At 40.0% G+C, this 10,136-nt stretch overlaps 2 protein-coding genes across 2 annotated transcripts in view; one reads left to right on the forward strand and one right to left on the reverse strand.

The window, feature by feature from the left end:
- The window catches only part of atg7 (ATG7 autophagy related 7 homolog (S. cerevisiae)), a 64,381-nt gene extending 61,441 nt beyond the window's left edge, over nucleotides 1-2,940 (forward strand). The window contains exon 19 of the mRNA XM_071528262.1: nucleotides 1,294-2,940. Within this exon, the coding sequence (XP_071384363.1) occupies nucleotides 1,294-1,326 (33 nt within the window). The 3' untranslated portion in view covers nucleotides 1,327-2,940. The remainder of the gene's footprint in view (nucleotides 1-1,293) is intronic.
- Nucleotides 2,941-3,161: 221 nt separating this feature from the next.
- The window catches only part of vgll4b (vestigial-like family member 4b), a 23,750-nt gene continuing 16,775 nt past the window's right edge, over nucleotides 3,162-10,136 (reverse strand). The window contains 3 exon segments of the mRNA XM_071528266.1: nucleotides 3,162-8,595; nucleotides 8,597-8,662; nucleotides 9,974-10,099. Of these exon segments, the coding sequence (XP_071384367.1) occupies nucleotides 8,407-8,595; nucleotides 8,597-8,662; nucleotides 9,974-10,099 (381 nt within the window). The 3' untranslated portion in view covers nucleotides 3,162-8,406.

The following is a 10,136-nucleotide window of genomic DNA, read 5'->3' on the forward strand; positions in this document are numbered from 1 at the left end:
TCCTTTGTTTTTCATTATTTATGCATCTATTTCTCTGTCTAATTATCAGTTTGTTTAGATGGTTTGCTACTTTATATTGACTCTGGAACCAAGCCAAACAAGCAAAAATGATTTGGAAATTATCTATATATAGAGCTGTCAAAAATAAAATGGTAAAAAAAATAAAAAGGTTTCTGAAGGACACTGATGATAATTTGTCTGCATAAATATAAGTATATTTAATACCTGTAGTCCAGGCAATATCCCTTATAGGTATACATTGCACAAATAGTAACAAATACAACAAATTTTGAAATGTGTTTTGTTTTTTACACATGGACATTATGTAAGATCTTAGCATAGATTATAAGTGGATGTTTTCAATCTCACTGGGTTTCTAGTCTTCGCACTGGAAGTCACATTTCAGCTCTTCGAGTTGTGAAGCAGCACATTCAAAGGAATGCAGCATGAAGATGTCAAAACTCTGTGTGTGTGTGCGTGTGTGTGTGTGTGTGTGTGTGTGTGCACTCAGAGTTCCGTGTGTGTGCAACATTCCAGACAGTGTTAGAGGTATGCGAATTGCGTCTTACGGAGAGAGAATGTGAAGAATCTGCTGCCGCTGTTGTTTACTGACGCAGTCTTGCAGAGGAGGATCCTGTGTGTGTGTGTGTGTGTGTGTGTGTGTGTGTGTCAGTCACATACTGCTGTCACTTCCTTGTAAGAAACCTCTGAACCTTGATATACTATAACAGTGTAACCTGTTATGATTTTGTATTTTCGAAGGTATTATACAACTGGTACACCCTGCCAAGCAATCTGATTGGACAAATAAGTGATGCAACCTGGCTGTACATTCTCTAAAGCACACCTCGCTCTGACCGAAGAGTTGCTCACTAAGGGGAGCATCTGTCTGGCTATTTTTCCTGTTTTATTGTTGTTTACTGTACATCTATCCTAAATCAAACGCTGCAGATGAACATATACTGGTAATCGTTGTGTAAAAGCAGTAAAGCCTCTACTGTGATTTGAACACTTTGGCGTTGTACTCATTATGAATGTCCTACCCATAATCATTATTATAAGCCATTATTGCTTTTGTACCCATAATCAAAAAAGATCACTCAGGCATTATTTTGATTTCATCCATGCCTACATGTGTATCTTCCACTACAGTAAATTATCACTACCCAGATTTGAGGTACAAACATATTGAAAAGAGGTCATTATTTTAGATAGAAGTCTCCACCAAATGGCATGTTAATTATTTGTTTATTTCAATCATGTTTTCTGTTTTGTCTTTGTGTTTCTTCTCAGATTTGGGATATGAGCGATGATGAGAGTATCTGAGAAGGAGAAAGGTGGAGAGACCTGTGAGGTGACCACTGGAACTGAAGAGCTGGACACTCCATTCCATGTTTCTGCCTTTTTTTTTTCTTTTGCTTTGTTTTGTGTTTTTCATTTAAAAATCCAGGAATCTCACATCTACAAAGGAGAGAGCAAGATGGAATTAGATTTCTGGAATGAATGGATTGGAATTCAGTGTTAAACTATATCAGAGACGTGGAGAGCGAATGAGTAAATGGGAATTTTTCAAGTCAAGTGAAGTCAGTTATTTTTGTAGCACTTTCAATAAACAGGTTCATCATGAAGTGCTTTACAGACAGCAGAGGACACAAATACAGAAACAAATCAAGAAACAAAAACAAGCACATTACAATCTCCTAATAGAAACAAATGAAAATTCTTCAGAAAGCTTGCTGACATTTTTTAAGAATACCTGTTACTGTCCCGTCCAGCCATGTCTTCATTTGGATACGAGATCAGCCAGATTTTGACCTTCAGAACAGAGTAATAATACAGTAATAATACTAAAATATCATCCAGTGGAAACAAATCTGATAACTGTCACTGTCATCTGCACTAAAATATCCAGTGAAGGTCTGTTTTTCGCTGTTGGGATCAGAGCTCGAACACAAATTCACATTCACGTTGTGTGTATGTAGCTGTCATATTGAATGTTGAATGAAGGCGAATGTACCTGTTCCCCTCATGGGACATTTGATGATGTATAATTGCTTTGAATTGTCACATTCACTTGAGATTTGTACTCACTGTTAGGAGTCTGTGCTTTTTGCAGAGCAAATTACAAAAAAGACCCCACTTTGTACGTAGGTGTGTTTGTTTTGTTTTTTGTATTTTATTTTTGTCTAAAATTTGGTCAGTTGGGCTTAAATAAACCATCCTATTACTGAATGGTCACAGATTCAGTCCCTACCACAGTGTCTCCATCAACACATTAATGGGTCTGTCGAAGAGTCTTTTCGCCAGACACTTAACATATACTGTGTACTGCTTACTCATTCTATGCATCAGCTAAATGCTTAAAATATCACTTCAGATGCACAGACAGGCACTCAACAAATGCAGCCTACTGCCTGTCTGTTCACTGACCAAGGCTGGGATGCATAGTACTAAAATCAGCTTTTGCTCCATTGTAAGTCATTAACTCAGAGAAAGTCTCAGCAAAGTCTCTGCTCTCAAATATGTTCCTCTCGAGTAACAGTACAGCAGTGGAGCTGTGACTTCTGATATGAAAATGGCTTCAGGCAAACAGCTGTTATAGAAGAACCTGAACCCATCAACACAGTCGGATTGGAGCTGCACTGTCCGGGAATGGAGAAAACTAAGGTCTTAATGGAGTGTGCGTGTGTGTGTGTATGCATGCATGTGTTTGTGTGTGTGTGTAATAACTGTTTACTTTTTTTCTTCACCATGTCCCATTTGTCTTAACTGGTGACATGTATGTTCAGTATAATAAAATGTAACACAGCATATGGGTATTTAACCAATAACTGGAATTAAATGTTTTCCTTTATGACTGTTACTCCTCCATGTTTACATCTCTGATGAGCTTGATATCACTGCAAAATAGTGATTTATAGATCATGCAATTCATTTTTTTTTTCTATAACAATATGTACTTCCATACATGATTTTTCAATTCAGCTGGATCAATTCCAATACCATTTTTGATCCACCAATAAATGACCCACTTCTAATAACTCTATCTTTACCACCCCCTCACCCCTTCTAGTCATGTGCTAAACAACCACACACACACTGTACCCACCCACACAGTAACAGCGAAGATATCACACAGACTCATGTAGTCAGACAGTGGTTTAAGAGCACTTTATTGTTCATCAAGGCTACTTTACGTACAAAAAAGGTGGCCTGCCAAAACCTTTTTAGTAGGAGGAGACACAGAGCCACACATTGACTGTTGTTTCTTGATACAAAGTTTTACAGTTCAGAGTACTACTACCACCAAGTCCATGCTACTTCCATTTCAAAAGCAAAACTGGAAAAAATGGGCTACATTCATCCTCTACTGGTCAGTGCAAGGGCCAACTCCTTTTCAATTAGTTTCAATCCGCACAATTTTACATTCTTACATTAATAACTAGGAGAAATGTAAAATGGCCCCCACAGATGGGAACTGTGACATTAGGAAAAAGCAACAGATTCAAGGATGATATTCTCAAAGCTCACTTAGTACTTGGATCATCTTAGCCTCACTGACTGACAATGAAGCACAGATGAACTTTGTGTTACAAGGCTTTTAGGAAACCTGTCCCTGAAAGCACCAAGACTGGATGAGACTGTTGTCAGACTTACATCAATTGAGCTTCAGTGTTTGCTTTTGTCCACCTGGAGTGACTAATTGGTGGGGGTTTAAGTTTGGGGACAGTTTGACTGGTTTCACTGATCCAGGCAAGTTCAATCAATCACAGACAAATGGATTCAAATGGGCAGAAAATTGTCTTTTTACCCAGGTCTTGGTGGCAAAAGACTTCAGAACCCCTCACCCATGATCACTCAAGGATTTACACTGCTTACATGCAGTGGTGGAAATTTTACCAGCCTGCTAGCCAATGGCTAGTTATTCAATAGCTAATGGAAATGGCAGGCAAACTGCATTGGGCTAGTGGCAAAATCCTTACGTTCCCATCACTGCTTACATGCAAATCGCTCAAGAGGATGAACTCTTTTTGTTCAGATGTCTCAGCAGTCACATGGTTGAACACAAGTTTTGTGATTGTTGTCTGAACAGAACGATGCAGACCATGGAAGTAGCGATTGTCACCGACACACCAGTGGCTTAACGCAGTTTCATACATTTACTGTGTTCCTGCACTTTAACCTTTTTCTAACAAGACAAACTCTATAAACAAAAAAGATCAACTTTTTTCACAAAAAAGAAAATGCATGATTACAATAAAAGGACAGGGAAAAAACAACAATTAAATAGCTACATATCATTAACAAATTAATTGTTCCTCAAAAAATACCTACGATTTTTTTCTCTGTACATTCGTTACGCACAGCGTAATGATGGTCTTATAGTTACCTATTATAAAAAAGTATTTTTTTATTAAGTGATTTTCCTACAGTGTGTAGGGAGTGTGTGCCGAAGCAGAAAGAGAGCCTCCTACCTACAGGGTGGTAGTGAAATGATATTGAGAAAGAATAATAATAAAAAAAAAAAACCTCTGGACACAGAGCCCTTTCCCTCGTGTTTTCAAGCATGTTACTAATTATATCTAATCTTAATCAGGGTCAATTGAAACTGGGAGGTGGGGGAGCCATACTTGTGATTTCTTCAATAGACTTTCAGCGGAAGCTGAATTCCCGGCTCACAGGCCTTGGTTGCAGAAGCTCGGCTCCTGAAGGCTCAACCCCCCAACCTAACCCCGATCAGTCTAAACACCTCTTCTAACTGAAACAGTTACAGAAAGCACAGTAGAAAAGATTTAGATTGTGGAGTATTTGTTTGTTATGGAGCATCGCAAGTCTCTTCGTCCCCTATATATATATATCTTCTAATTTAGGTATTTGTTACTGATACATCACTTTGCTGGCGGCTGGGTTATGATTGCAGTGCCTGTATCTGACAATTCCAGAACTTTTTCAATGATTCTACCTGTCATCTCATCTGAAGAGAGAGGATGGAATGTGTGGACATTCTAGAACACTTGATAGAACAACAATGGAGTTCTTGACAAAGTCTTCCATTCAGAGAACTGGCATAATTGCGTATCATATCCGTAATCATCATACTTCATGCATAAAAATGACCAAACTGTCATAACTACAGAGCCAGCATGCTAAGAAGTATGGAGCTAATCAGAATGAAAGACAACTGTCGCTTGCTGTGGCAGACATGTTCAAATTTTCGTAGTGAACCTCAAACTCTACCAGTCGCTACAGAAAGACACTTTCAGAGCCTCAGCATTATCCACTGTTGCTACTCTAGTTCTGGAAGTCCTACGTTCTGAATTTCCTCAAAAATGTTATAGCATAAATGCTTGGTTATTCTTTTATCACACAGATTACAAATCCATTGCTCAATGACCAATCTGCTTGATGCGAAGACAAAAAAGTAAAGGGAGACACCTTGTGATTCTAGTGAAGACACAAGAATGCTGTCGGCAGGGAACTCTGGGACAATCGCCCCTCGCTAGTTACTTGCTCTGTCTGTTGATATGGAGATATAGAGCGTGTATGAGGCCTGTACAAAGTTCCCTATAGGAGGAATGTATGCCACCTTGATGCAGGCTCTTTTACAGAGAGTAGCATTAAAATTCAGTTTCTCAAACTGCAGCAGTCTAGCTTAACTGCAGCAACAATACAATGTTGTTCAGAGAAGAAAACAGTGAAATACAAAATAGGTCTGGACACCAAGTCAGGACACAACAAGTCAATTGCTGAAGGTTGAGTTAGCTGTGACATCACACCATTAATTCAGAGTGACCTTTTTTAGGTCACAGAAATAATTAAAAAACCTGAGCCCCTATATGAGCCATGTAAGGTGTTAAAGGGTTTTCTTAAAAAAAACAAAAAAAACATCTGTGTCGAGTTTTCCAATACTATCTTTGCACTAAGATGCCATTTGTTGCCTTTCAGTGTGATGGTTTTAAGACAATCTGGGAAGTATCACCCTGGTGCTCAAAAACTTTCATCATTTACCAGTTCTTACCTTAAACATACCTTGTTTCCCAAAAGCATCTAAGCTTAGATCACATATAGAAATGTACTAGCGTGCTCACCTGTTCAGTACCAAGTACTTTTCAGACTGAGCAAGTGTACAGCAACATTAGTCACAAGCCAGAATTTGCATGAAGCTTGGTATGTTGGTGCTAGCATTGAGATGGCAGCCAAAAAGCCCCAGAAGACTAAAATCCCAAATTGTTCTAGCTCCATGTCTGGCTAAGATGCTTTTCTGGAAAACAAGGTTCTGACGAGTTTGTGCCAATTTGGTGTCTCAGCTCAGTCATGCTGAAGGTTGTAGCATCCTGTACCACCGATGGATCAACATCTTTAGAAACCTAAATGGGCTGCATTTCCCAAAGTCATCTTAACACCAAGTTGATCGTTGCTCCGCTGCCCAACGGGAATGAGCTGATCGATTATCATGCCAAGATGATTTTGGGAAACACAGCTCTCATCATTTAACAGAGCCTGTCCGGAGGCTGTCCCACTATAGCTGTTTGTTACCATACTGATATTATTGGAAAACAAAAATACAAAATAATAATAATAATAACAATAATAATATGGAGTACAACTGACCCAGCAGTGAGTGTATAGTGTCTACGACTGTTACTGACAACAAAAGAAGTAACAACTAACATCTGAATGAAAAGGCTAGTAGTAGTAAGATTGAAATGCCTAAAAACACAAATAGATACCAGCTATTAAAAACAAAAAAAAACAAAAACAAAACATGCATCTGTAAAAGCATTAGTTTACCCTTCAAACCTTGTAGAAATCTACCAAACCACAGTGTGTAGGAGAGGGAGGGAGGGATAGCGGGGTGTAAGCCAAATATAATTACAACACCCGTGTTCAAAGAGTTACACATACAAAGACGCGTTTGAAGAAAGAGATCTGAATAATCTTCTCTCCCCCAGTCGAGAAACCAGACTTATTTTCAACCACAAAGTGACATGCAACGTCACCTATCCCATCATCACTGTCAGCAGTTAAGCCCTCGAAACACATCAAAGCACATTATTCAGCAAAGCCCTTCAAGACACTGGAGGTTGTACAACTGTGTTTTTTCATAATGACTGTGATGTCAATCAACACCATAATTAGCTGATTTAATAACCTGACTGTGCTTGTAAAATGTCGTGCCACCAATTGACACAACTTCATTATGAGAAGAGGTTTTTTTTTTTTGTTTTTTTCAAAGATCAAGATGGGACAGCAATATATTTATCTCTGCTGATATTAATCAACACTGCTTATTTAACAAACTGTATGTAATGGCAGTTAGTCACAACCTATAAGAACTGCTGGTATGTATTTTCTATTTTCTCGGAAATGCATTCAATAAATAACAGGGGTTATGCTAGCCTATGCGGCTAGTACTTTTCTGTCAGGGCTGGCAGGAAATTATGCTCACTAGCTATAATTTATATGGGAGCTAATGGGAGATGGTTCCATTCCTGATCAAGAATCAGTTGTGTCAAAATCAGCTGTATCAGTACCAGTGTGTGCAATGCCAGATCACACTGTTGACATGCCACCCTTTACCCTCTATGACAGTAGTGCAAATCAGACCAGCTCAATCACTTAAGTATACACATACAGTAACAAATCCACCAGGATACACACACAGGAGAGAGAGAGGGAGAGAGAGGGAGTGGGAAGGAGGGTGAGAGAATGAAAGAACATAAAAACAGAGGGAAGAGATTACAAGATGGCTTTTCTTCTTTTTTTCTTTCCGGGCTGGGGGGGGGGCATAGATATTATCTGCATCTGAGGTTTCTTTGGTAGCACAGTCAGGTGGCTTGTGATGATTTTCTCCATCTCCAAAGTAATCATGTGTTTCTCACTTATCTTTCCTTTCGGGCGTCTCACAATGCAAAAGCAGTACACAAAACTACTGTTAAACAAACAAACAAAATGAAAATTAAAAACACCTCCTCTCCTCTCTCTCTTTATATACATAACTATAGACACTTGCTCAGCTCCAAGCTTGGCATGCAAGGGTGAATGTCTGAAGGGCAAGGAGCGAATTGATGCTCCAGTCAGTCCCAAAGTCGAACCTTTAACACCTGAACACCCTCACCACTCATTGCTGAATCTTGTCTAGCATTATTGTCAGCTATGAGAAGATAGAAAAAAAGAAATCCCGCATTATCAAACGCGTTGTTATTGCTCGATTGATCCTCTATGAGAGCACAGAGAGAGAGAGAGTGTAGGCTTCAGGGTTTTGGATGTGGTTTGGGAGACCAGCGGGCAGGCAGTCCCTCTGGGGTGCTGGTGAAAGACCAAACTGACAGGGGCGTGGGGGTTGGAGCCGGGATGATCGTGGAGGGTTGGGGAAAACGGGGGGCTAATCCCTCCAAAACCCCTTCAGGAGACAACAGAGGGGGAGTGGTTGTGATTGACCATGTGACTGTTGGGGGAGGAGTTTGGGCTGCTGCCGGACGACGAAGGACTCCCCTTGTTCTTGATCTGCAGCCAGGTCTCGCCCAGCGCCTTGGCGAAGTGGTCGTCCACCGAGCCCGTGATGGACACGGAGTTGGTGGCGACAGGCTCGGGCTGGCTCCTTGTAGTTTTTCCCCAGGCTGCGACGGAAATGCTCCTCGATCACTGGGTCACAAGCTGTGTTGGCTAGTTTTAAAGAAGGAGAAGAAGAAGAAGAAGAAGAAGAAGGGGAGTAGAGGGGTAGAGAAGGCAAGGGAGAGTCAGAGGAGAGGAGAGAGTTGTTAAGTTCCATAATCAAAAGAGAAACATTCCTTGTGTATTAATTCTCCACTCACTTGTATAATATCTGATCAGTAGACTGTTCCAGTATACTGAATTGAAAAAATGGGTCAGTGGGCAATTTATTCTCCAACATCAGCAAGTTAAGGCTGATGCACATTTACGTGAGAAGCCAGTGGAAAAATACTAACCCGAACAAAAAGAAAAAAAAAAGCAACTTCTCTTTGACACTGGTGTTTTTTTGTTTTTTTTAAATCATCCTTTTAAATTTCACTGTTAACCTCAATGAGATCATTGAGATTTCACTGGGACTGTAAAACACCCACAGTAAAGTTATCAACCCACAGAAAATATGTCTTTGGCTGAGGCTTCAAGTGAGTTTTTGAGAACAGAGATAGCAGACAACATCAGGCAGTAAATAAAGCACAATGAGGCTGTGCAGTTGAAACTCCTATCACAAGATGTGCTATAAACAAAGACAACGGTAAAACATACTGACAGGAAAGTAAGATTCTCTAGTTTTTTAGCATCATCAGTTACATAAGTCAGTCCCAGTCTGGAGTGTATTAGCTGCTGTGTTTTCTCTGGAGCATCATGTGTACTCCTGGGGACGTTTGGATATGAGGAAATGAAGAGTTAATTTCCAAAATTCTATACATCCATTTTTTATGTTTTGAGGCGAGGGGGGTGCATGCATGCCAGATGTGCATCATTCATATTGATGATCCCAAAATGTGCATCATTCATATTGATGATCCTGTCTGTAACAGTGTTATCACTTTGGCATCCAAGGACTTTCAAGTCGCAAGTTTTGACAGACAGTAAATGTGAACGGGACATGTCCGATCTTCTTTGTTTTGTAAATTCATCTCAGAATTGGGCTGTACTGTGAGCAGTAAGGTCTTATGGGTCTCCCTTAAGTAAATTGTGCATGTGTGATATATTCAATTATACATGTGTAACCATCAACCATCAAAAATTAGTGGATTTTAAGCTTCAAATGTAATTTGATTGGTTTATGAGTGCATGCTCCTGTTCCCCCAACTGCTCCAGTGAGAGTGTAACTACATGCCAAGGTGAGTGCACTGTGACAAAAAAAGACGTGCTGAAATAAACCCTAACTAAAGATGCATCAATGTGTTGAAAGAGGTAGGTGTGTGTGTGTGTGTGTGTGTGTGTGTGTGTGTGTGTGTGTGTGTGTGTATGCCCGCATGCACTCACTGTTGGCCCTCCTGTAGTTGTTGGTGAGGCTTGAGCAGCCGTTGTGGGAGACTGGACAGTGAGACAGGTTACAGTTGCGGTTGTTGGCTGGGGCACATGTGATCACTGATGGACGATTCTGAAACACACAGACACAAATACTTTAAGGATCATCA

Source organism: Centroberyx affinis, unplaced genomic scaffold (genome assembly GCF_046629955.1).
Source record: "Centroberyx affinis isolate AG114_WGS23_722 - 3 ecotype Tasmania unplaced genomic scaffold, CSIRO-AGI_Caff_v1 ptg001645l_1, whole genome shotgun sequence".
NCBI lineage: Eukaryota > Metazoa > Chordata > Actinopteri > Beryciformes > Berycidae > Centroberyx > Centroberyx affinis.